At 34.2% G+C, this 25,995-nt stretch overlaps 5 protein-coding genes across 5 annotated transcripts; 2 read left to right on the top strand and 3 right to left on the bottom strand.

The window, feature by feature from the left end:
* Positions 1-2,593: 2,593 nt before the first annotated feature.
* Positions 2,594-3,216, bottom strand: Tsp_02946 (conserved hypothetical protein). Its single transcript, XM_003379232.1, has 2 exons — positions 3,015-3,216; positions 2,594-2,784 (listed from the first exon to the last, which is right to left on the bottom strand). Exons 1-2 carry the CDS (start codon positions 3,214-3,216, stop codon positions 2,594-2,596), a joined length of 393 nt encoding a protein of 130 aa, XP_003379280.1.
* Positions 3,217-4,760: 1,544 nt separating this feature from the next.
* On the top strand, positions 4,761-5,146 carry Tsp_02945 (ankyrin repeat-containing domain protein). The gene is made up of 2 exons (XM_003379231.1): positions 4,761-4,878; positions 5,043-5,146. The coding sequence occupies exons 1-2, from the start codon at positions 4,761-4,763 to the stop codon at positions 5,144-5,146; spliced, it is 222 nt and encodes a 73-aa protein (XP_003379279.1).
* Positions 5,147-7,571: 2,425 nt separating this feature from the next.
* On the bottom strand, positions 7,572-8,529 carry Tsp_02944 (hypothetical protein; the record flags this gene model as incomplete). The annotated part of the gene is made up of 2 exons (XM_003379230.1): positions 8,520-8,529; positions 7,572-8,276 (listed from the first exon to the last, which is right to left on the bottom strand). Coding segments are annotated over exons 1-2 (715 nt in total), but the record flags the coding sequence as incomplete, so codon positions are not given.
* Positions 8,530-14,132: 5,603 nt separating this feature from the next.
* Tsp_02943 (putative 1-acyl-sn-glycerol-3-phosphate acyltransferase epsilon) lies at positions 14,133-15,802 on the top strand. Its single transcript, XM_003379229.1, has 4 exons — positions 14,133-14,143; positions 14,305-14,365; positions 14,659-15,699; positions 15,776-15,802. Exons 1-4 carry the CDS (start codon positions 14,133-14,135, stop codon positions 15,800-15,802), a joined length of 1,140 nt encoding a protein of 379 aa, XP_003379277.1.
* Positions 15,803-16,094: 292 nt separating this feature from the next.
* Positions 16,095-25,882, bottom strand: Tsp_02942 (putative kunitz/Bovine pancreatic trypsin inhibitor domain protein). The gene is made up of 23 exons (XM_003379228.1): positions 25,828-25,882; positions 25,341-25,736; positions 24,839-25,057; positions 24,383-24,473; positions 23,784-24,046; positions 23,350-23,686; positions 23,173-23,279; positions 22,934-23,110; positions 22,801-22,869; positions 22,133-22,321; positions 21,869-22,066; positions 21,136-21,678; positions 20,751-21,075; positions 20,575-20,681; positions 20,215-20,259; positions 18,681-18,794; positions 18,505-18,618; positions 18,240-18,434; positions 18,026-18,169; positions 17,380-17,523; positions 16,990-17,064; positions 16,652-16,705; positions 16,095-16,345 (listed from the first exon to the last, which is right to left on the bottom strand). The coding sequence occupies exons 1-23, from the start codon at positions 25,880-25,882 to the stop codon at positions 16,095-16,097; spliced, it is 4,212 nt and encodes a 1,403-aa protein (XP_003379276.1).
* Positions 25,883-25,995: the final 113 nt, after the last annotated feature.

Genomic DNA, 25,995 nt, shown 5'->3' with positions numbered 1-25,995 from the left:
AACATATTATCTGAAAAACTAATGACGGTTTATCAGAATGTGGAATTTTTCTAAACGATGAATAAGCAAATGTTAATTTTTAAAATTTTCTTTTTAATGTATCTTATGCACGCGTTTTTGGAATAAGTTTAACAAATAAAATAATAGTGTTGTATTATTCAAATTGAAAGTACAATCAATGTAGAAGTCATATTTATTAAAATAATATATATGTGCTGTATTATTCTTTTATGCTTGTTGCATGTAATTAATGAAAGTTTAATGTCAAATTGATTTCCTTATTGATATTTCTTTATGAAATCACAGTTTTTGAAATTGTATTCATGTCATTTTGGCATTCCTGCTTTTTTTGGTGGATCTTGGTCAATAAAACAGAAAATTGCTATCCAACTGACAGCAACTGTTTTTTCTCTCCCTCTGCCCCTTTATCCGTCATTATTATTTTATTATTTTTTATACTGATAATTGGCATCGGAGGAAAATTATTTAAATGGAAATAAGTCATTGGCGGTGAATTTTCAGTTCATTTATTTGTTCCAAATGTGTAGTATTGATTCAATTTTCACTAAAATTTTTCTTACAAGTCGATATTCTTCTTTTGTGGGAAGCTAAATTATCATTTCACTCAAATTCTTATATATATATATATATGTAGGAATTTTCTTTCTATCTGTATATTTTTTTTCTTTTCTGAAATAAATCTCAAACACAATGCTTAATTTATAAAGCAGTGTTTTGTGGTTTTGTATTACTTTAATGAAATCAATTTACATTTACATTAAAAGCTAAAATTATTTCAAATTAATTTCTCCGGGGTTTGTTGTCATTTATTTTAAAATTGCACATTGATTCTTAATTGAAATAATATTACACAAAAAATGCATTTACTTTCAACTAAGCTGAAGCATTTGCGTCATTGTTTTTAAAAAATATTTACAATTATTAGCTGTTCACGGTTTATTTTCATTATTGTTGAAAGATCATTTCGATTAGATAGAAATATATAAGTTACATTTTTGTAATAACGCTTTTTGCAAAATTCAACGTAACTTCCGCCATTATACATATTGATATTTTCCATTTATGATATGTATAATTGGGACGAATTTTACTGGGTTTAAGCCATGCCTGTAGTCGTACTCGGTTTTTGCCAAGCTAACTGAATTGAAATCGTTTTCCAAAACGCAAGTGAATGCTATGCCTTCCCTGCATAAGCGGCTCTTTCCAATATTCTTTACCTAGAAATTGCAGTAAAATTGATTTGAAAATATAAATATTTTCACATCTTACGTACCAAGTCCATAGTCTGAGTGTTGATTTGAAACGACATCACGGAAATTTTTCAACACAATTCCTGTAGTTTAAAGTTGATTTTAAACTTTACAATGCAATTCAGGGAACATTAGGAAACTGAATTAAAAGAAATGATTCAAAATACAAATACTTTACTGAAAATTTTTCATTCTTTTTAACGTATAATAATGAAACGTTGTTATAAAGTGTCTTTAATCATTATTTAAACATTTCGAGCATTATAGAAGATTATAGAACATTATTAATAATTTATACAGCAGAGTGTGTTAATTTTAGCTGCAAACAGATGGAGGAAACATGATTATACTGTCATACCGTTCGAAGTACTTTTGATTACATTTTGGAGCAACTGAAGTATGCGCATTCTGTAATAATCACGCTCGCAGGGAATGTTCATTGAATTTGTGCCGACTGTTGAATGTTTGCATGGATTTGTGCTATCGAACAGTTCAAAGGACAACGACTGCATCGATAAAGTGCTGAGGAAAAGAACTTTTACTACAAGCAGCATGATCATACAATTACCAACACCTTTCTACACCGAGGCTGAAGTTCACATTGGCAGAGAAAATTTCGACTTTGCCCGTAAGTACCGAAACCTTAATACACAATATTTTTGATATTATTTCATCAGCTATTGAATTGTTTCTTTTCTTTTCACTTTTTTCTGCCGCGGAAACAAACCAATCGTTCATTTATTATTCTGTGGGCCTTTCTTGCCTACCTATATGCATGCGAAGTGCGTGTGATAAAATTTATTTCATTTCAAGTATGTGAAACCCTACACTGTGCTCAGAAAAAGGAGATAGAAATTTAATGTCATCTGATTTTTGTTTGTAGAATATTTTTCATCATGTTGTAAGAATAACATTGAATAATTTTCCGTTTTCTTAATTAAAAAATGAAACCCCACTACTGGGCAAATGGAAATTCATAGTCAATTCGCTACTGTGCCTAACATTTGTCAGCATGTGTTTTAATTATCTGAGTTTTTTTCAAATGCATTTTTGATTTACTTTCATTTAAATTTGATTTGAAATGTTCAATTTTTCATTTTCATATTTGCGAACAGATTTTAATAACTATTGAATAGTGATGATTTAATATTGTGCAAGAGATGTATTGTATGTGGGCGGTGAATATCTGTTTGTTTAAATTAGTTTCACAGCTAGTTGTTATATTTCACTTTTATTTTTTTGTGACGCATAATGCTCAAGTGGTGCATTTTACTTCATTATCTCCAATACAGTTAGTAATTCTCTGAAGTATAGAATCTTTGCTAGTCTTTGCTATCGTGAAATGTTGAACGTTTTCCAAATCGTATATGGAAACTGTCTCTGCTTTCATGATCAGCATTGTTCAGCAGTTTATCTAAAAGTGGAAACTGTTCGAACAAAACGAAGTCCATGATGGGGCAGAGAAACATACTTTGTGTTTGGAGAAATTCGGCAGGATTTACGAGAGTTATTCCTAAAAATATGAATAATATTAGCATATTGTTCCTTGTACAAAAATAATCAGTAATTTTTCACTGAACGTTATTTAGTTGTGTTGGCAATTTGAAATTTATGCGCAATGTAAATTTGAATTTGATATTCGTTAATAATGCTATGGTACAGAATATATGAGATGAGATGTGATGTGATGTGATGTGATGAGGTAGTTTTTCTCGAAATGAGAAAACAAAAATGTATTCAAACCTTTCGAATGATTTCCTTTCAACATTTTCTGCAACAAACTGAACAGGCATTGCTTGGGATCCTCTGTTGAGCAGAGTGCTTTGTTGTTTCGTTTGATTTCGTGTTGATGTAATTGTGCTTTGCTGACCACTGTTGTATCTGTTGCTGAGCATGTGAACAGAAATGCAAAAATTGTGAAAGATCTCAATACAGCCGGTGACATTGACGCTTGAGATTGCGTGATTTCGAGACGAGCAAAATTTTGCTTTGCTTCGAATTATCTAACCAAAGCAAAATGAAATTGAATTTATTCTCTTGATTTATTCGAATTTGCTTTTTATTTCTTTTTTTCTTCTCCGTCTTATAAACATATAATGCAAAGATTTAATGGAAAAATAACAAAAAAGCAAAAGTGACTTTAAATCGCAGAGACCATTTTGTTGAAAAGAGCCATGTCGTCATTGAATATAATAAGCCGTATTGCACGGATTATTGCATTTCAACTTATTGCAGAATGCTTAAGAGATAATTTCAATCACGGGCAGAGTAATTTGTTAATTTGCAGATGAAAGTAAATGCTATAAATTATTTTCATTGAAGAAGATTCCTTCTCACTGGCACACAGATTGGTTTGTCGTGTGGTGAAAGAATATTTTGGACACCAAATGCATGTGCGAGGGGAAAATTGAATTGAATGATCGACAAGTATAAATACACTCATTCGTTCATTCATTCACTGAACAATTTGTCTATTTTCTTTTTATAAAAGCATTTCTTAATATCATTCGAATTATTTGATCGGGAAATTTGTGCTTTTCGTCAAGCATCGCATTTATTGATATGCTGCACAGGATCAAATTTTGAAGTTTTGAACATTGGTGAATTTTAAAATTAAAAAAAGCAATCAACGAACATGCAAAATGTCAGAACAGATTGCATTTAATTGGTCATTGGAAAAATTGAAAAAAGAAAGAGCTAATTTTGTGATCATTGACTTTATGCTAACGGTAAATGAAAGTTTTCCTCCACCATTAAAAATAAGCTCATCAAAAATACACACTTTTGATATTATTGGTTTTTTCGTTCACTGATTTTTGCTCGCTCTTTTTTTTCATCATTTTAAACATAAATTGAATTGTCTTGAAATTTGCATATTTTTTGCTGACACTGTTATTGTGAACTTGGTAACAAATTTAATTTCCGTTCATCATTTCACTGACAGTGTTTTTCCTTTTGCTGTGTTTTTTTCTTCCATTTTAATTTCTCACCTAAAATGAGAGCATATTCTGAATGCAATTTCAATTTTTTTGCAATTACGTTACGCGTGAAGTAGGCTCAGTTGACTCTGTGTGTGATTGAGAATTCAATTAACATGCAAATGGATGGAAATAATCTTAGGTGTTAGGCCTTTGCAAATGCGATTAGCTTTGCGATCACATTTCTACCGGCAAATTAAATTAATGAAATTGAACAAGTTCAACATTTCCGTTTCGTTTTGAAATTTCCTTTTCACAGTAAGTAGCTGGTACGATCCTCTTGTCATTTTCAGCTATCACAAAGACCTCTCTTTCTCTCTCTCCCTATAATTCACCGTATTTATACAGGAGAAAGTAATGAATTTTTATCTGTTTTTTTTAAATAAAATCCAGAATTATGTTCTAATATTTAAGAAAATCATTGAAAATTTAAAAAATATATGATGTTCTCATATTTCAGCTGAAAAAATTAGATATAATTTTGCTAAAGGTTTGCATTTGAATGGTCAAAATGCAACTTTTTATTCACCTGATTGCTGCTTTGCTTTTCTTATTTGCTCGCGGCGAAGACGATGCCGTTGTAGAGCCGACATTTGCTGATCTGAAAAATCTGATTGATTTGTACGCAAGTAAGCGCCTGAAAACAGCAACTTTTTCTTATCTGGCAACATCTTCTTCCCTCACGGCTTATTGCATTTTTTCATCTTTCAAATATATTAAATTACATATTTTTCGTATTCATTTTTCAATACTGTAGCAGTTCTAGAATAAGGTGAATTTTGTAAATTTTCAGGAGAAATGGAAGCAATGAATGCACTCGGTACTTCAAGACGCCTGAAAACTATTCCACTGCGAGATCCCAGATTTATCACTCGCAAGCTATTTAAAAATGACTAGCAAAATTTGTGCACCACCAATTAGTTCTGATTTCAATTTTCGCCTATTTCAATTAAGCACATTCTCCCCCCCCCTCCCTAAATGATTATCAAATGAGCTTCTTATTATTAACGAATGATTCGCTTTTGTTCTGATTAAATTTTTATTCAGAAAAGCAAAGTGTCGGCATTTTCTTATTGTCACATTATTACAATAGGGCAACTTTTATTTTCTAATTTATTTTTTAAGCAATTATTTAAAAATTACTTATTTTTCTACTGCTACTACTACCACTATTTATTTATACTGTTATTCTAATCGAAAGTTGATTTGTTTGCAGTGTGAAAAGCATTTTCAGTTCTCAGAATGGACTATGCAAGATTTCATCATAATTATCTTCCATATGTTGTTATTGATGGGTGAAGCAGGCATATTTTGAATTCTGTAGTGACAGCTTATGGCAAAGAGGTTTCCACTAAATCGGTAGTGGAATAATCAATAGTAAAGATTATTAGTTCTGTAATTAAAAAATATTTGATGCGGTTGTGAAAGCAAGGTAAGATTTGAGCAACTAATTTTTGTTGGTACAAATTTAAGAAAATTAATTAATAAGTATCCGTGATTAGAATATCGCAATAAATTTCGGGGAAGTATCAACGTTTAGCTTTAGCTTTATTCTTTTATCTTTAGCGAAATATCAACGTTTGGGTTTGTGAAACAAAGTAAACAAGACCTCGGGTCAATTAAATTTTGAAAGAACAATTCAACTTGCCTCCTTTGTATTCAAGTGAGGATTTAAATTTTTAGCTGACATGAAATGAATAAACACCAAAAGGAGAGATTGTTTTTCGATTTTTTTATTAAATTTATTTTTTGTTTTCTCTTCATGTAAATGAATTATGTGACACTTCATTATATTATCTTTTACTTTATTTGAAGTTTTCTCGTACACATTATTCTCTTCTTTGCTGCTCATCACGCACAATGAAAATAGCAGAATCGTTGTTTTATCAGATTCAAGTTTTTCAGAAATTTGAATATGCGTACAGGTTATTTATGTACAGTGATGTTTGCATTATTGTTTTTCCACAAAAATGCAGATGCAGCTTTTGTATGTATGTATATACATATATACAGTTGCATTCAACAGCTGATGACTGACCGTATATTAATGTTTTATTACATTCCATTTGCAGTGTTTGTGATCACGTCGAACTTTTAGGCACCTTAGTTTATAATTATGAATTAAGTTGTTCTATGTAAACCGATGCCCTGGACAGTGGTTAGTGAAAGAGATTCAAATTTGCAGCAGCATTCACTGCTTCACTGTTTGCATTTGCTGACGTAAACATGAACATAAACAGTAATACCTCATTCGTTGAAATTTAGAACCAGTGTTCAGCCGATATTTGCATTCATTTGCACGCTAGCATGCATAGCATGATACACGACCATCTGCGTGCCACTGGCATCTCTGTTTCTCTGATTGAGCATCATGTTGTTGAATGTCAATTTCATATACCTCTCACAACAACAAATGTCATTCAACTAATCGACACGAAATAAATTCTACAATACGCACTTAGATCGGTAAGAAAAAATTTATATGAGAAAGATGAAGTTGGTAGTCAATTAATCGATGCTTCAGAAATGCTTTTCAATTTTATTTTTAGGATACTGTAGTTTTTGATTTTCAAGTAATATGTGAAAATATTTGATTTCCATGATCAGGTGAATCAGGTTTCCATGATAATCTCAATCTGGAGAACAGATTTCAGAGATTTAAGGGCAAACAACAAGCACGAAACACACAACAAAATGTGATTCGAATTGCTGAAACACCTGCGTGAAAATTTTGAATAATCACTGCTAAAGTAAGTGCATTTTTATTATTTTTGACCATAAGCATTGTTTCTGACATAAGCAACATTGTTAATTGATGTTTTTTAATGTCATTAATTTTTTTCAAAAGAAAGTGCGGTTTTATTTGTAAGTTGTATAAGTTTTACTAACAAGGAAAAAATGAATAAGTTGTAAATTGTTCAAGTACGCATGATGTTCAAGTACAAATAAATTAATAATGAATCTTGACTGAGATTTCTTAATTACTCGGTGTCAATCAGTCAGTTAGGAGACTAGCAGCAGAGAGTGGTATTTTTTATCTTTATTTTGTTTATCGTTTAAATGAAGATGTAAAGAGTCGAAAAATCAGATAATTGTTGAGAAATTCAAGTTTTGAGAAAAATATACTTCGTACAAAAAATTAAATTACTACTATTGTTATTGAACTACGAATAAAATATTGTTTTATTATGAAGAAGAACGTAACAATCCATTGATTAATAATTGAGTTTTGATGGAAATTCGAATTGGAAGGAAGTCTGTAGAAAATTGATTAATCAGTTGCCAGGTAAAATAGGAGGCCTGCGTAGGGAGCATTTGTTACAGCGGAAAGTCCGTCGCATACTTTCTGCCAAATCTGTACAAGAGAAAAAGTAAAGCGCTACCATAACGTAGGCGTAGGTTTGTTTCATGAATTGGCAAAGCCGTTGTACACCACGCTTGACTGAACCGCATAAGCGCATAACGTTGACAACATCCGGTCCAAAGGCTAGAATGATATTCGTCATTATGATTATCACTATCCATCTTTTTCTGATTGAGACGTTCATTGTCGACACTGATCGACGCCGATAAAGTTTGAAAAGCAGGATACAATTGGTCAAGCAGCTCAGTGAATCGCCGATCAAGTAGTAATAAGCCATGGCAAGCGTGAACGTGTAAGACGTCTGCTGAAGTGAACACTGAGGTGAGACGAGTGCGTTGGAATTGTTCCATGCGCAGAGGCAAAGTATGATCACAATCGAAATTGAACTGCACGCAATTAAGCACATCAACATGCGGCACTGACGTTCTGAAAACAAGCGCTTATGCCACATAGGGTAGTACAAGGCGAGTAGACGTTCCACGGAAAGTAATAAAACAATTAGTACAAAATTGCTACGACCAAATGTTCGAGTTATCAGATGTGGCGATGCGTACAAGCATGTCAAAGGGCGATAAGCGAATAGATTGGAATTGGACAGGTAAAATCGTCGTCCATACTCGAATATCATGCTGAAAGCGATGATGCAAGAATTAGCGCTGCAAACTGAAACACATAGACATAATTAAAAATTTGTGCATTACAAACTGTTAAAATTTCACAAATGAATTGTTGTTGCGTTTATTGTTAGATTTGACATGTTAGCTTCGTAAATGATTTAAGCTTTTGATAAAAAGAGAAAACTGACACTCCGCAGCAAACGTGTATGGAGGAAAATTTTAAGCAAATTTCATTATAAATGGGCTTAAGTGATGATCGTTTCTTCCGAGGTTTAAAGTCTAATATCACTATGTTGCATGCATTGCTGTTTAATGAATTATTTTTACGTTTTCTTTTATACTTTTATAATTTATTCTTGTTGTTGTTGTTGATAATGATGCATAACAAGATCGAATATTAGGTTGAACTATCTATTTGTTTCTTTTTTTAAATATTGGTAAGCATTATATATCAACTATATTGCTTTATAATTAGCGAACATGTTTAAGTGTACTTTATTGCAAATGTTCGAAATTAAATAGAATATTTAAAAATTTTAAAACCCAGTTTCAGTGAAATATATTTTACCGTATTGTTTGCACAATATGCACTGAATTTTTCGTATGTTATTTTTATTAAAATCAACATGAAACTACGGATTGATACTTTGATAATTATTAAACGTGAAGCTGCTAACAATTTATTTGGCACTGAAATAATGAAGTTAATGCATAAATCTGTCTCCTCCTCCTCATCTCTCTCTCTCTCTCTCTCTCTCTCTCTCTCTCTCTCTCTCTCTCTCTTTCTCTCTCTCTCTCTTTGTCTGTCTTATATATATATATATATATATATATATATATAAGTATATGCCGACAATTGATACTTAATTAAAATATGCCCATAGATATATTTCACTAGACATGGTGTTACTGCTGCATTGATTAATAATTGAAATTCATATTGTATGGATACACTGCAAAATAACATCGATTAATAATTAAAATTTGATGCAGTTAAAATTAGGATATTTTTATTAAATGCTATTTAGTTGCATTCTACATGTATTTTTAGAAATTGAAGAATATTCTAGCATGAATTTATCTGTTTTTTTTTTGAAAAAAGCAACAATAATAGATTTAATTTTAGTGAAATGAACTTCATTAGTAAAGTGTAAAAATGTGGGCATTTGATGATAACAATGAGTTTGAAAGGGTTTCAAATGTAACAGATAATAAATAACAGCAAGTGAAGCGCTTTGATTTGTTAAACAGATTTTCATTTTTTTGTTATAGTTATCCGGTAAATAAAAAGTGAATATGATTTTAATTTTTGAATGAATTTAAGATGATTAATTACAAGGTTGCTCCTTTGACTGAACGAACATAAGTCATGATTTTTGTCAAATGTCAAATTTTTTATTTCTTTATTTTTTCATTTGTTCTTGTGAGATTCAGTAGACTGGTTCAGATGTTCATGAATTTATTCTGCATTATTTATCTACATATGAGGATGATTATGGAGAAACTAGTTCAAATGATGTAGATGCTTTATAAATAAACAAATAATCTGTTAAATTATTATTTTCAAATCTGAAAATGACTTGTATTGCATAGAGTGTCTTTATGGTAATATATTTAGGATATGTGGGTGAATATGTATTGCATACATTTAAATTGATCATCGACAGATGAATACTTGGCAAAAGAGAATTGATTATAGATCTTTTGATGAGTAGTTAGTTATTACTCAAAGAACAATAGCTGATGCATTTATGCAAGTTAAAGAGAAAGCACGCACTCAAATCAGCTGTCAATGAACATTTAACAAGCATTACAAATGTATTATAATTAAACATTGAATTTTCAATAAAAAATAGTTTTTATTCCATTGAAATTGATAAATAAGAGAATTATGTAGAATTTTAGTAATTAAGTAGACAAATATTAAAAGTAACTTACAAATTATGAGCATTGGAAAAGCTTCAAGCGGTCTTCGAGAAATTCCAATGCCAATGAACAACAGTTGAGTTATGAAGGCGGAGCATTCGAGGAAAATCAGCAGTGCCATTCGTCCGATAGTGAGCGCATCCATTTCGAGAAATTTTTGCTGAAATTTGAAACCTGTATCTTCATAACGCTGCTCCATGCTTTCGTACGCAGCTGCATTAGCGCTGCATTATTAGCATCATTTATGCTATCAGCATGATCGAAATACGCCGGTCTGCAAGTGCATGCTACTCTTACTTGTAACTGTGACTCAGTCACAGACACGGATACACGCTAGCAAACGCGCAAAGCTTCGTTGTCGTCGTCGTCGTCGTCGTCTTCTTCTTCTTCTTCTTCTTCTTCTTCTTCTTCTCCTTCTTCTGCACAACTCAACTCGATTGTTTGTCGACTTCATAATTTACGTGATAAGCTTTTACAAAAATCGATTTGCATCTTTCATTGTTGAAATCTTAAAGTTGGGATAATTGTTATACACTTATTTTGTTACAAAATATTCTCTATGTATAATTTTGCTATTTGCATTTATTAAGTGTCTTTTTTCTTTTTCATTTGAGCGAATCACATTCTTCCTCTTCCTGTTATTTTTCTTGAACTTATTCTTTCTTCTCTTTTTTCCATTTCTTAATTTTCTTTTTATTCTTCTTCTTCTTCTTCTCTTTCTTTTATTAATGGTCATTTGATATCATTTCATTTTTCACAACGTTGACATATACATCTCACTGCTTTTTAAAAAATGTATACAAATTAATAGCGATAAGGTTATTGTTTTTCAATAACCGTTATGTGCAATAAATTATGATTTTGTGACTTTTCCACGAGTATATGTATCAAGGAAAGATTAACTTTTTGAACTTACAGGATTGAAATCCCAGGGCGTGCTTTGTTGATAACGGACATTCATTTGTGTTCACTAATCTTATGTCTCAGGGGTTCTTTTGAACGCGTCTCTGTGGAACTTTATTACTTTTATGGAAATCGAAAAATTATTACCGCCTCGTCTAGTTAGAGTCACGAACTTTCCGTAACTCATAAGCTATGATGCAATATGTTTCTGTATTTTACAATTATTCAACAGAAATAATAAAGGAGATGTTATACATGAAAACTGACTTGAAATGTGTTATACATGCAACTTTCATACTTAAATTATCCGTTGTTATTTCTTAATTTAATCTGAAGAATCGAAGAGTGCACTGTTTTTGTTTTCAGAAATTTCTCTCTTCTCGCCAAAAATAAAACCACAAATATTTCATTTATCAGATTATTTATTATTTCATTAATGGTGGCTTGTTATAACTTGATGTCTTTATTAGATTTCTACAAGTCGATTCTTTTGTCCTAAGCAATCACCAATGAATGAATGATGGATGGCAAACCCATTTGAAACAACTGGTAAAACATCTTTTGCTAAGAATTTTTCAACCAATGAGCGAAACGTTGAAAATTATCCATAAGAAATTATAATTTTACAAAATTAATCACTCACACAAAGCTAATTATTAGTCGGGTTATAAATAATATTCGACGTGGAAGGAGACTGAAAACTCTACAGAGAATGGAATCGCTTCATTTTTTATTCTTATTATTCTTATATGTTTGTTTTCTATCTTGAATTTGCGATTTATTCTTGTTTTCGTTCCTTTGCGAAAATATTTTTCAATACAATTAAGGGTGGATAAAGTAACATGCAATTAATAGCTGTTCTTAATGTTGGTTTTGTTCTACTCCGCTTCACTGGAAATGTTGATGCTGCTGTGAGTTTTTGCACTAGCGTTAATTTCTGCATCAAACAAAAAATTATTATTGAAATAATATATCTGTATGGTGCATTGAGTACATTCACTTATACTTATCATTATTATTGTATCTACATTATACGTAAACGGTAGAATATCACGAAAGGTTTGTTTTTTTTTTATGTACTATGTTTTGTGTATTATGGACAGAGAGATATGTTTGTTGACTTTTAATTTGTAGAACTGACAAAACTGCTTTTGAAAGCAGTGGTATTATGTGAATAATTTTTGTGAAATTTATACTTAGGAAAAAAAACAGTATTGTCTAATATTGCATTAAATGATATTTACTTACAAATGTAATTTGATTGATTCAAATTTCAATGTTTTCACCGTTCATTAATTCTTCAATATGATGTTCAGACTTTTTTCAAATAACACGAGAAAATTACTAATTTTATAAGATCTTTTCTGCATCTTATTTTTCATATCTTTTCAATTATAATGGTATGCAAAAATAATTGCATGCATGTAATTTAGAAATAGTTGAATGAAATATTTAGCGTGCGCAAAATTGAAATACTACTTACACGAATATGCAGTTCAGTCTTGTGTTCTTTTGAATAGTTCAGTAACTCAAAAACGCAACAAATCTTGTAGAATGGATTTATTTCATCGTTATAATTATCAGTCTAATCACTGAATTTCTCTGTATAACTGACTGAATGAAGTGATTATTTTCACCACAGGTTGATAATCAAAATTTCACATTGCATGTTAACGTATTTATATGCGTTTGGTCTTTTTTTGTGATACACGCAATGTTTTTTTTGACACACTCATCTTCTTTCAGTTTATTAATTAAAAACTTGAGATGTGTTGTCTTTTATTTGATCGATTAATTTTCTTTATAATTCCAGTATAAAGTTTCTTTTTCTCCTCTTAATATAAACTGAAAACTTATTTATTTGTCAGTATTTTTTGGCATATAGATAAAATAATGAAACAAAACCCTTTAAATGAAATAAACTTTTCTCAGTATGATGTATTGCGTATAAAAATGGAATCAATTTAAAGTTGAGTTGTACGTACGATTGATGCTAATGAAAACTATTCTCAGCATTATTCTTATTCAACTTGATTATTGGTATATGCTAAAAATAACCTTTAACAGGAAGGCAACTTAATACCTTATTTGTGATGTTAAATTTTCCTACCAAAGGGAAAATTTACCAATTAATTTATCTCAGTTTCAGATAATCATAGCGTGCAATTTTGAAATTTACTTGATGAATGATATCATATATGACAGCAAAATTAACATTGATATCGCCTCTGCACAGATGCACGCATGTTCGCTTTAATAATTTTCACCTAAGCACACGGTTAGACAAGTTCAATTAAAATATCAAGTAGAATTAAGTTTATAGTGAAAAAAAGAATTTTACATTTGAAAAACATTCTTTAAATATTACAAAGTTCATGATAAACTGTTTCGCAGTTTCAAGTTTATTTCATTTTTAAAATCATTTGTCATTGTACTTGTCATGTATGGATGATGAAATCAAAACCGATTAGATTAATTTGAGCAGTTTGGAATCAACTGTAATGTTGGATTATAATTTTCTGTTGTTGCTAAGGAGCATGTGTTCTTTTTAGCTGAAATGCAACATTCTCTGAAGAACGTTGCTGTAACATTAAAACATTACATGCTGATCTATTTTGTCACTCTAGTGCTTCATTTATTGTCTACAAATTGAAAAAAAAATAATTCCGTCAGTCTGTAAATTTCTGTCGACAGTATTTTAATTAATCATTATTTTTTCTTATTGCATTGCTTAGAGTTGAATTTCCCTTTTTACGGTTTAAGAGAAAAAATGATCATTTGAAGTGTTCCATTTTTTTGATAACAGTTATGTCTGTTTGTATATATTTATATTGTATATTAATAATTTCATTATTTTCAATTATAAAAACGCTTGTTTCTCTTTTTTTAATAGTAACCATGATTAAATCGACCATATGAAAAAAATTATACTTGATTATTTTACAGAACTCATTTTTTGGATCACGTTGCCGAGTTTTGATGTTGGCAAAGTTTTCAACTGATGTAATTAACAGAATTGAGCATTTTAAGATAAGGCATTTTTTGCATTTGTCTTTTCCGCTAATTCCAATCGATGACTGAGCAGTAAGTAAGCTTTTGCATTTTCTCGAGTACGTACCATTTATACTAATGCTCACTGTATCCAGTAATTCATTCAATAAATCCCAATCACAATTGCTTATTGATTGACCAAAACTGTAGTTAAATTACTAGTATTATTAGTTTCCAAACTCATACAGTTTAAGAACAGACTGGCTTAAAGATGTAGATAATTTGGATCCAACATGTCCACTACATATGAATTCAGTTAGAGCTTAACTGTCAGTAAAATAATTTTCTGAAATGGTATTACTAAAGATTAAATTATTGAAAATAAGTTTGTATTTTGAATCACTATCCGTAAGATTTTAGCCGATTTATGAATACAGTACATTCGCTCTACCTTTACATGTATAGCTTGTTTATAATTTTTTAATTATTTAGAATATTGATAAAGTTTAAAGAAAGGAATGCATTCATTAATTGTTTGGTTAGGAAAATTATTTTTCTAAATCATTCCCCACAATACAGTGTTTTGTATTACTGTAAGTGATTTTCAGGTACGAATCCAATTAGTTGAATCAGTTATGAACATCATCACGACAGTGTCTAGTTATGTGAAAACTTTTTTCATTCCATTAATGGTCATGACTACCTCAGTGCCATATTTTTGCATCTCGATAATGTGGCGCGTGTTTTCCAAATTTATTTTTCCCGAACAAATTTGGGCTAAAGTAGACGATTCGATGTACAGCATATATCAGCGATTTGTTCTTTTCTTGTTTGAATACGTTTCTGGTGCTGAATTAATATTTTATGGTATTGATCCGTGTTCAGTTGAACTGCGTGGATCGGGAAATATCATTTATCTTTTCAATCATCAAAGTTCATTGGATTGGGTCGTTGGGGATATGCTTGCAGTGCGACGTGGCCGCCTTGGCAGTTTGAGATATATTTTGAAAGACACACTTCAATACGTGCCGTTGTATGGTTTTTATTTTTATTTACACGGTTGCGTTTATGTTCGACGCGCTGGTCGCTTTCGTCCTGAAATATCTGGACAACAGTTGGACTTTATCAAAAACTTTAACGTTCCTACATCATTCGTTCTATTTCCAGAAGGCACTCGTTTTTCTTCAAATAATAAGCATGCGTCGGAAAAGTCAGCACAGTTTGCGAAAGAATTTGGTGTCGCCATCCCTGAATACACTTTGCTTCCGCGAGTTCGTGGACTTTATTGGATACTGAACCATTTGAGGGAAAATTTGAAATTCGTCCACGATGTCACAATTTTGTACGAACGTTTGGACGATATTCGTCAGATACCGAACATGTTAACCACAGTCTGCAACTGGAGGTCGACTCGTATTCATATCAAATTGGATTGCATCCCGTTGTATGATGTTCCCAGGGATGAAGTGCCGCTTAGGAAATGGCTTTTCCAACGATTTGCAGCTAAAGAGAATTATTTGAAGCAGTTCAATGAAAATGGGCAAGCATTTCCAGGCGAGCCATCTTATTCCAAACCGCTTCCCCTAAGAGAAACTTTACCATCCGTTCTACTTGTTGCCTTCTTAACGATGCCGTTTATTGTCACTCAGGTTGGTAGGCGTTTGTGGCTACTGGTCTGGTTAGCCGGCACTCTCGGAAGTATTGCTTACATGAAATTAATTCCAGTGGCTTGATGTATTTGCTTTTTTATGATTTTTTTCAATTAGAAAGAATTATGCTGCAGAACGTTCAGTGCTACAGAATTCAGTTATTCATAATAAAACAAAGCAACTCACAAACAACAAATAGTTTATTCATACTGATACAGTTTAGAAGTAAGGTAGAACGACATACTTACAAGTAATCACACAAGTATTTATGTACATTTGATGCCGGAATGATTTGAGGAATGTATTTTGATGCGCATGTTGCGCACTCTCGGACTGAAAGTGAGAAACAGGGCAGGGCATTGAGGCGTGGCAAAGGCCCAGCCCAGTAGAATGGCTTAGTATGGCGAAGGCAAGGCAGGCTCTTGGACCTCGTAGGTGGCAGTGGAGCAACAGAAATAGTCGAGCCCGTTAAAGTAGCACCTGGATTTCAACGGGCACATGTTTTGGCCCGGCAAGCACCGTATCATGGTGCCATTTTTGTACTGCATCGGAATTTCACCATCCGGACAGTAGAGCCAATACCTCGGATCTTGTGGGTTCTCTGTCACATCGAAATCCTGCGGATACGGCGACGGCAGGGCTGGCACTGAAAACATAAACATATTCATTATTTTTTATAAGTGTTTGTTCAGGTTCATACTTGGCAAAGGTCGACTCGGCGCGACAGTGTAAGGAACTTCCACTTGCGAGCTTGGAGCTGTAATGTTAAATTACTGTTTAATTCGTTTCTGTTTTATTTAAGCCAATTTATTCATTACTTGGTTGAATAATATCAGGAATTGGCCCGATAGCAGGAGGTAATATTTGTTCGGAACCAGAAATTGATCCAGCTAGACAGATGAATGACGACATGAAATGTACATATGAAAGTAAATTTTGAAATTTTGCTTACGTTCAGCAGGTGGCCTGTAAGGATAACTGCCTGGTATTGAAGATGTTGTGCCCACTGAAATTATATTCATTGATTAAAAAATATCTATCAGACAATGTTGTTCTGTTTAACCTGTTGCTGGAGGATAAGGATAACTACCTGGATGATGAATGGTCGTGTAGGTCTCTTAAAAGCAGAAAAGCATTAAAATGCATTTAAAGACATTATTAAGTTTCAGTTGAAAAACTGCTCACCAATTTGAGGCGCAAGTGTGTTACTTGATGGTATTTCTCCGTTGGTAAGATCTTAAAAAACAGCTTCTTAACTAGTTGAATTGGTGCACTCATTTTCCAACTTACAGGGTGAGGGAGATGATGGGCTGTACGGTAACGGACTTGGAGCGTTCGTATTCACATGGTATGGATAAAGTATATCTGAACACGTAAATGGTCATTTCAAAGTGAACTGAAATACATTTTCAAAAGCAAGTCCCACCTTCGAAGCCAGGTGCTTTAGGACTGGTGCCAGGAGCATGGGTGAAAGCTAAACACGAATAAAAATGATCAGTAATCTTGCCCATTTAAATTGGTCGTTTAAATGTAACGGTTTGTGGAAAAAATAAATCAGTAAATACTCTACCATCATATTCTGAAGGTACCATTGGATGAGCACCCGGAGATCCATAACCTGTCACTAAATAATTGATGACAGTTGCAATTTCTTTCCTTTTTTGGTTTTTTTGTTCTTACTTTGTTCTGATGGTGATACAGTTGCGTATGGATCGACAGGTCCTGCAGGCTGAATAATAGTCGAATTATCGTTGATCATTGGAACAGTTGGCATGGTTGAATTTTCAGCTGTAGTAGTTGTTTCAGTCGGCACTGTTTCCACTACTGAATTGATCAATTGGTTGTGTTGAAATGTTGTTAATGAAAAGTAATTAATAATTTAATAAAATAATGTTTTACCTGGGTTCAACGGGCTTTCGCAATGAGCAATGCACTCTTTTTGGGAATAGAAATGATTGCGATTGCCGCCGCAACTGCTGTAATCAAACCTTTCGCATTTTCTTGTTTCTGAATTGTACCACCAACGCAGCACAGCCGGTCCAAAGCACGGACCACGATCCTGTTATTGTTGAACATTTTAAATTACCATTTATGTATCATTTTAATTAAAATAAACAAATAAAACAATTAATAATCACTTACCAAAGGTTGGTAGCATTTTTCTCTGATTTCATTCGTGTCAATTGGTCGCGTTTCATTAGGAGAAACTGCTAAATTGAGGAAAAAAACATGTAAACAGTTCCATTGCTGATTTATATAAGTTATTTTTTCTTCTCGATATCAAAAATCCACCAATGTAAAATATTCGGCGTAAAATTAGACTCACTTAAATAAGTCGGTTTCTCTGTCACTTCTGGGCAAAGGCAACTCTTGCAACCGGAATTGTTCGTGACAATCATACAGTGCGGTGGACATTCTTTCAAAGTCATCGTAGTTTGACATTCAGGTTTCTCTTCCTTTTCAATTTCTTCTAAACGAATAAACCAACTTACTGATAACTGTTCATTGAACTGCTAACTGAAAGCTATATATATACAAACCGATCTGTGTGGGCTCGGTGGTGACGGCGTCAGTGAAGGTGACCACAGCGGTGGTGGTGGTGATCACTTTATCCTGGGGACAGAAGCACGTTACACAGCCGTCTTTGTCCGTAATTTGCATGCACATATCTTCACATTCAATTTCGTCCCCAGCGCACGGTTTGTCAGAAACAGTAGTTAATTCAGGAACTGGAGCTAAAACAAAAACGAAATTTAATTTTTCCACAGAAAATAACAAAAGCAAACAAAATAACAGGCTACATACTTTCCAATTCAATCGGTGCTTCCTTAACACATTTCTTGCAACCGTCAGCACCGGTGACAATGGTCATTCCTTCGGGACATTTCAATACTGGAACACAGGACGGGGAAAGAGTTGCTGAAATTATTCATTCAGATTTTCAGGATATTGTTTGTAAATAAATAAATAAAATTGCTTACTTTGAACAACCGACGGCGTCGGATATGTGCATCGTTCGCAGCCGTTTTCGTCGATCGTCATAACCCAGTCGGGCAAACATTTCACTTCTTTCTCGCACTTCGCTCCAGCTTCAGCTAAAAGTAGACACAAACGCGCGTAAATAAATAAATGTATTTGTAGTAACATGAAAAATGAAGAAAAAAAATTAACAGTCTTTAAAAAGTCATTTGTTTATGGAAATGCTTTACAAATAAAAAATAAATTTTATAATTTACAGTTACATAAAAGATGGAACTGATTTTTTAAATACATATCATAACTGAGTTGACATTTTTTTGTAACTTTTAAAAGAACCTGAAAATCATTTCGGTACAGCATATATCAGTCCGTGATGAACCAACGTGGTCGTAAATTGGTTCTACTTTTGGAAATGTATCGAGTTCTGGTATGTAATAAGAAAGTAATTTAAATTAACTTTCATTCAAACGTTATCTGATTTGAAAATTTAGATTTAAATGTGGTGAAACTGTTCAATCAACCCTGAAAGTTTGAATTTTGAAAATATGTAGGCCAAATGTGAATTTCATCAATTGCAACATTGTTCATTGGAAAAGTTGTTTCAAAGTCGCGCCAAGTCATTCAACGTCAGCATCGAGCAACTACACTGTTAACCAAATATCATCTTCAACAAGGTGAGTTGAATATTTATTTTTCTTTTTCCCCATCTTTCTGACAAATTGGTTTCGAAGGTGCAAGCATTTATGAAAAATAGATTCGCTGATTTTCCAAGATTTTTTTGACAAGTCTGATGAAATTTTGTTTGGTTTCCACTAAATTAATCGTGTTTGAGGTTAAATTTGATATTGTTGATATTGATCTGAATACTGCCAGGTTTATTTGGCGGTTTCTGACAAATCTGCAGAAATTTTCAAAATTTGACTTGACAGGTTCAAATGATTTCGTCATAAAATACGGTTGCCTATTAACAGGGTTGTCAGTCATTGAAACGTTGATTTTTCAATAGAACCTTGGTTACTTATTCTGCATTCTTTTCATCACTAGTAGAATTTTTGAATGAGCGAATGAATGTTTTTATGCAAATGACATCATATTCAGCAACAGATAGCGCAGAAGGTTCCAAGATGATTTTTTACGTCTTATTTAATTGAAAATTATTATTTCACTTCTGTTTCACACTGTGTGTAATTTTGCTGCCGTTATTACGCAAATTATCTGTTTGCACAACTGAGATAGTGAATCTGATAGTGTAACTGATAAGAAAACGCTTTGAGCATTGCTATTTTAAATTTTAACTAAAGTCAAATTGTTGCCGTTGGTTGCATTGCTGGTTAGTTCGAATTATAGTATTCGTTACTTACGGGTGTGTGTTTTGTTTTCAACAGTAGGTTTTTCTGGTTCCAAAATAGTCGTCGGTGTATGTACACCAAGTGTTGGTTGGGGTGAAGGTGCGTATGTTTGCCTGATGTACTCTTCTTAATTAGTGAAATAGTCTTAATTATCCAATCGAACAAATAAAATGTTTTCATCACTTACCTATAGCTCCACCAGCCGGTGGCAGAATCGCGTAAGCTGGCCTACCTGGAATGCTCTTTGAATCGCCTATTATACAAGTTACATAGTAGACAACAGTTCAACTGAAAAACTTATTGCCCAGTTAGCTACCATTCAAACAAACTGCTCGACATTCAGCTTCAGAAGCGAAATTGTTTCCATTTCCATCGCATCCTCCATATTCGAACATACGGCATGAATTGCTGTTTCGTTCAAAATACCAACGTTGATATTTACTGTCGCATGATCCTTTGTCCAACGGATGATCGCACACATTTGGTGGAAGACCTAACGGTTAATAATTAATTCTGGACGAGCACGCTTTACGAGCTTTTTAGTTACCTTGACATTCGGCAATGCATGCGTGCTCTGTTTCAAAGTTGTTCGAATTACCTCGACATCCTCCGTATGTGAACGGCAAACATCGAGACGCAGCTTTATCCCAGTACCTGAACAATGAATAAAGAAAGTGACTTTAATAAATGTTTTGAAATTGCTTTGCATCACTTTAAACTTACCATCGTTTCAAAGCATCACTGCATGGTCCTCGTTCTTGCGGATAGTCACATTTATGTCGTAAAGCTGCGGTTGGCGTTCCACTGGTAACAGCGGAGCTGAGTCCTTCAGTCAATCCTGAGTAAACGGTCGACACATGTATTCCTTGGATATTCTCATGCGGCTGTTCCACTTCGGAAGCATAATTTGTACTGTAAGCTTGTGATGGTGATTGGTATGGTGTAGATGGTGGTTGTGGTGTGACAGAAATATGTGGATGAGTTTTTTCTTGTACACTTTGAAGCACTGTGGAAGACGGTGGTTGTGGCATTTGTTGGAATGATGTCCCTTAAAGCACACTTTGCGTGTAATTTCAATTTGTTCATCATTTCCTCAATTTGTCCATACCTGGTTGATGTGGTACTGTTCCAGGTAGGCTTTGCTTTGGAATCAAAGTGTCACCATAGGCAGGCGGTGCTGGTGCGATTGAACTCGTTTCTGTTCCCGGTTCTAGAGGTGCCAAACCAGGTCGACTTTGTAATCCTTGAGGATTTGAAGCAGGTGCTCTTGAACTACTTTCCACATTTGATGATACTTGCTCGCTCGATTTCTGATGAGGATACAAAGTGGTTGGCTGATTTTCTACCCCATAGCCTTCCAAGCTAGCTGGTGGCATTACAGAATTTACGTAAGACGGTTGGCCATTTGTTTCACTGGTTGAGCTGGTGTCAGCGGAGCCAAACTGCAATGGAACAGCGGGTTTCTTTGAGCAGAAAAGTTCGCACTGGGCAAGTGTCTTGAAATTGTTCTTATTGCCTCCACATCCACTGTAAAAGAAAAATTCACACCGACCAGCATCCCTGTTGAAATAATAGCGCAGCTCATAGCTGTTACAGTGCCCACGTGCTTTTTTCAAATTGCAGAGCTCATCTCCGGGTAGCAAAAGTTTGGCTAACAATGACAGTTAATTGCGTCTATTAATATTTTCATTAATTACTAAAGAATTTACCTTTGATTGGTTTTGGTTGAGCTTGCGTCGAATGTACAGCCGGTACGGCAGTCGTGGCTACAATTCCAGATGAGCCAATGAACAATTTGATTTATACAATTGGAAAGAGAGGATGGAAAATTCATTGCTTACTTTGTGTCGATATTTTTTTGTTGCGCATACACTTCTGCTCGCAGTCGAACTGCGTGGCAAAATTGTTTCCATTTCCGGTGCAGCCACCATAAATGAATTGCTTGCAAGTTTCAGCATTGTAATCGTAAAAGAATCTGACAAAATGACCAGAACAGTCGCCACGATCCGGCGGATGGTTGCATGGGTTTTCCGGCAATGCTAAATTGTACAGTCAATGCACAACAGCATTTATGGTTTTCAGTTTTGAAAAAAATAAGTTCTCACCAGGTCCGCATTTGGCCATGCACATTGAATGACTTTTGAAATTGTTCCCATTGCCACCACAACCACCGTAAGTGAATTGTTGGCAACTTTGTGAAGCATTGTCAAAAAACCATCGTTGATGATGTTCGTTGCACGTGCCTGGATCTTTCGGATGCAAACATGGATTGCGCGGCATCTGTGTAGTTGTTTCTGAAAAACAAATTGTCATGTATTGAATGATAATTGGAATTCAAATTGAGCAATAATAATATTTTACGTTGTGTGGGTGGAGAAGTTGCTTTGGTTGTCGTCACTGTTGTTTTTCGTTTCACTAAAAATTCAAAATTCTTGAGTTCAGTTAACATTTCTATTTTAAATCACTATGTATGTGCATATATCAATGGAAGATTCAAAAATGAATTTGAAGGGAAGTTCAGATCTAAATACCAGTTGGGCAGTTCTGATCACAGTCTTCTCTGGTAGCGAAATTATTGCCATTTCCCCCGCAACCAGTGTATGCGAACGACTTGCACTTTTCTTCTACATCGTCGTAATACCATCGTTGGATATTTTTGCCGCAAGTGCCTGCGTCAAGTGGATGAAAGCAGCGATTGAGTGAAAGGACTGTTGGTATTTCTAGAATGAAAATGTGTTGCAATGTACTGAATTTTTTTCGATCAGTGACGAACTTGTTGTGCTAGATTTCGTTGTTGCAGGTGGGGTAGTTGACGGTGTTTGTTCAATGTTGGTTGCTGTTTCTGCAACGATGAAATCAAAAATTTCACATTCTGTACATTAACACTGTTTTGACCATGTGCATACCTGGCATGCATTTTGCTTCGCAAGCGTTTCTGCTTTGGAAATTGTTTCCATTTCCGAGACATCCACCGTACAAGAATGGTTTGCACTGTTTTTCCTTATAATCGAAATGCCAACGTTGGAAATTGCCCATACAGCTACCCTTGTCTGCAGGATGTTTGCAGACATCTGCATCCAGTTCTGCAATGAACTCTTATTTTGAATCCCATTCCACGATTGTATGTTATTCAGTCATATTTTACCTGTGCATGTTTCTTGACAGCCAATTAAACTTTCGAAATTGTTCGCATTGCCACCGCAGCCACCGTAGATGAGCGGTTTGCATTTGGCTTCATTTTGATCATAGTACCTGAATGAATAAGAAGAGGTTACCGTGTGATTGTTGTAATTGTTACTATCATTTATCTGTAAACTTCTACCATCGTTCAAAGTGTCCTCTGCAAGGACCTGGGTCTTTCGGCATTTCACATTTGTTATCCACATCAGGCGGAACTACGGGTGTACCAGCGGTTTTCTCCAGTTCAGCCAGAGCTTTGGCAACATCTCCTGACATCGTTGCTTTCATGCACAAGTTTTGACAGTCTACCAACTTTTGAAAGTTGTTTCTGTTGCCTCCACAGCCTCCGTAGAAAAAGTATCTACATTCTTGTTCTGCCGAGTCGTAGTAGAAGCGCAAATGGAAACTGCCGCATGGACCACGGTCTTTTGGAAACTTGCAGATCGAATCATCATCAGACATCAACGGCGCCGCCAAATCTGGAATATGATTGTCAGTTATAATTTGTTTTGCAGTGGGCATATTGAAAATGGAATGACAGTTTTTGATTTGAAAAAAAACCATATATTGACGAACCATTTGTTTGAGGATTGGCACAGCAATAAGCATCTTCGTCAGCGAAAACACACTTGTATCCAATTGGGCAGTTTTGTTCGTAGCACTGGACTGCGTTGCCTTGTTCGTCGACAAGCGCAGCTGACCAATTTGGACAGACATTGCCTTTAATTACGGTTCCACATCGTCGTTGGCAATCATCTTTGCTTATGAAATTGTTTTCGTTTCCACCGCATCCACTGTAAATCATCTCTTTACATTGCCTTTCTTCAGGATCATAATACCTGAATAAGGGGTATTATTATTGTTGTTGTTGTTATACCATCTGCTAATGGATTTGAATTTTTCATACTTGTTCCATCAATTTGAATAGACAACTAGAGTTAGGTGGAAGAAAGAATTAGTGACAACGTGCCACACCTTAGAAAGTGAATTGAAAATGGAAAGCAAGCGTGAATGCAATAAAAAAGTGCAAACAATGAAATATTTGAAGAAAGGCAGTTGATGTCAGTTTGTGCAATCACGGAACAATTTTTCAACAGTGAAGCGTATCATTTGGTGGAATTCGAACTTGCAAGTTAAATAGAATTTTACCACCATGAATGTAATCTGACACATACCATCGTTTGAGTTCTGAATTGCACGGACCTCGTTCTGGGCTATGCAGACAACTGGAATGAAGTGACAGTATGACACCATTTATGGGTGAATCTGAAAAAATGTTTCATATTTTTGTTTATCAGTTTTCATAGGGATTTTGTTCACGGAATGGATGATTGAAAGTAATTTTAAACTTTGAGAAAGGAAATAAGGACGATTAGTGCCTGAAAGCTAAAGGAAAGATTTCCTCACTCTTATACTATTCATTACTTATGCTTGAAATATGCAAATACTGTTCGAAAGCAGCAATGTGATTGACCTAGTTTGTGATCAGGTTAAATGCTTTAGCTTTTTTTGTACTCAGGTGTGAATGACATTTATTAACGCTGAACTTCTGCAACTTCATGTTTTTTGAAAGCTGTGCCAAGTGGAATGTTTAAACTTATTGAAAAGATGCAGAAAAAAGCTCTTCTTACCATTACAATTGGGGCGGTTGCCACCGGTGACTCGCGAACCAGTTTTCTCGATACCATCCTGGTCGACGCACCAGCATGTTAAGGAAAAAATGTCGCATTGAATTGGCTGATACGATCCATCAGGGAGGCATTCAGGAATGAATGCAGCTTGAATGGAAACCTTTGAACCTCCTGCATGTCGACTTGCAAGCAAGCCTTCTTCTCGTTTTTGCTCACATTCTGCAAAACGAAAATAATTCCGCCTTATGAACAATAATACAATTGGCTACAATTTTCTTTCAGTATTGTTGCCATCAATAATTATGTCATTATACTCTCTTGTGATTCCGGCTAATATTTTCTTCAACTTTTCATGTGCATAAATGGAGCACAGTTCACTTGATTATCTTCATTTTAAACAAAATTAAATCATTCAATTTATACAATATTAGTAGCAGTGATTGTTCTCATTTTAAGAATTTCTCATTTAAATAAGAGAATAAAAGAGAAAAGTTGCTTTTACTTGATTTGATAGGTTTAGCAGTTTGGAATTGTTTTTTCCAATTAGTTGTTGTCGTAGTGAGATGTGTCAGCTGTTCGGTAGATGTGGAAGTAGTCTGTGGACTAGGGGTAGTTTTGGGTGCCTCTTTTTGTATGATGTTCACCACTGGTGAGGTGTTGGCTTGGTTTGATTGTGGTGTCGTTTTATCCGATAAGCAGTATTCTTGGCATTGTTGCCTGGTTTTGAACAGTTTTGATTCACCTGGATCCGTTGCACTGCACAGACCGTACGGATATGAGACACATTGGCTACCTCGTCTGTAATAGCGCAACACAAACTGAGAAGATTGGCTTTTGCCTGTAGATTTCGACGGGCAGTTAGTTCTGTAAAGCTGCCTTTCACAAGGGTCAATTTCAGCTAGAACTAAATAATTAAATTAAGAAAATAGAATGGAAAATATTCTTGTTGTCTAATGTGTAATTGTCGTGGCATTTGCGTGACAACATACCAGCTGAATAGATTGAGCATAAGAATAACAATGTTGATACACGAAGTGTATGCATCGCCGGGTTCCTGGGACTGAGACACGAAGGTACGTCTGCCTGGAACGTCCGGAGCAGGAATGGGTCTAGAAGCAGCTAACAGCGGGTAGATTATTTCTAGCGTGAAAACTGGT

Source organism: Trichinella spiralis (assembly GCF_000181795.1).
Source record: "Trichinella spiralis strain ISS 195 chromosome Unknown Scfld2, whole genome shotgun sequence".
In the NCBI taxonomy this organism is placed as follows: Eukaryota; Metazoa; Nematoda; class Enoplea; order Trichinellida; family Trichinellidae; genus Trichinella; species Trichinella spiralis.
This window is presented reverse-complemented; position numbering and strand designations above follow the sequence as displayed.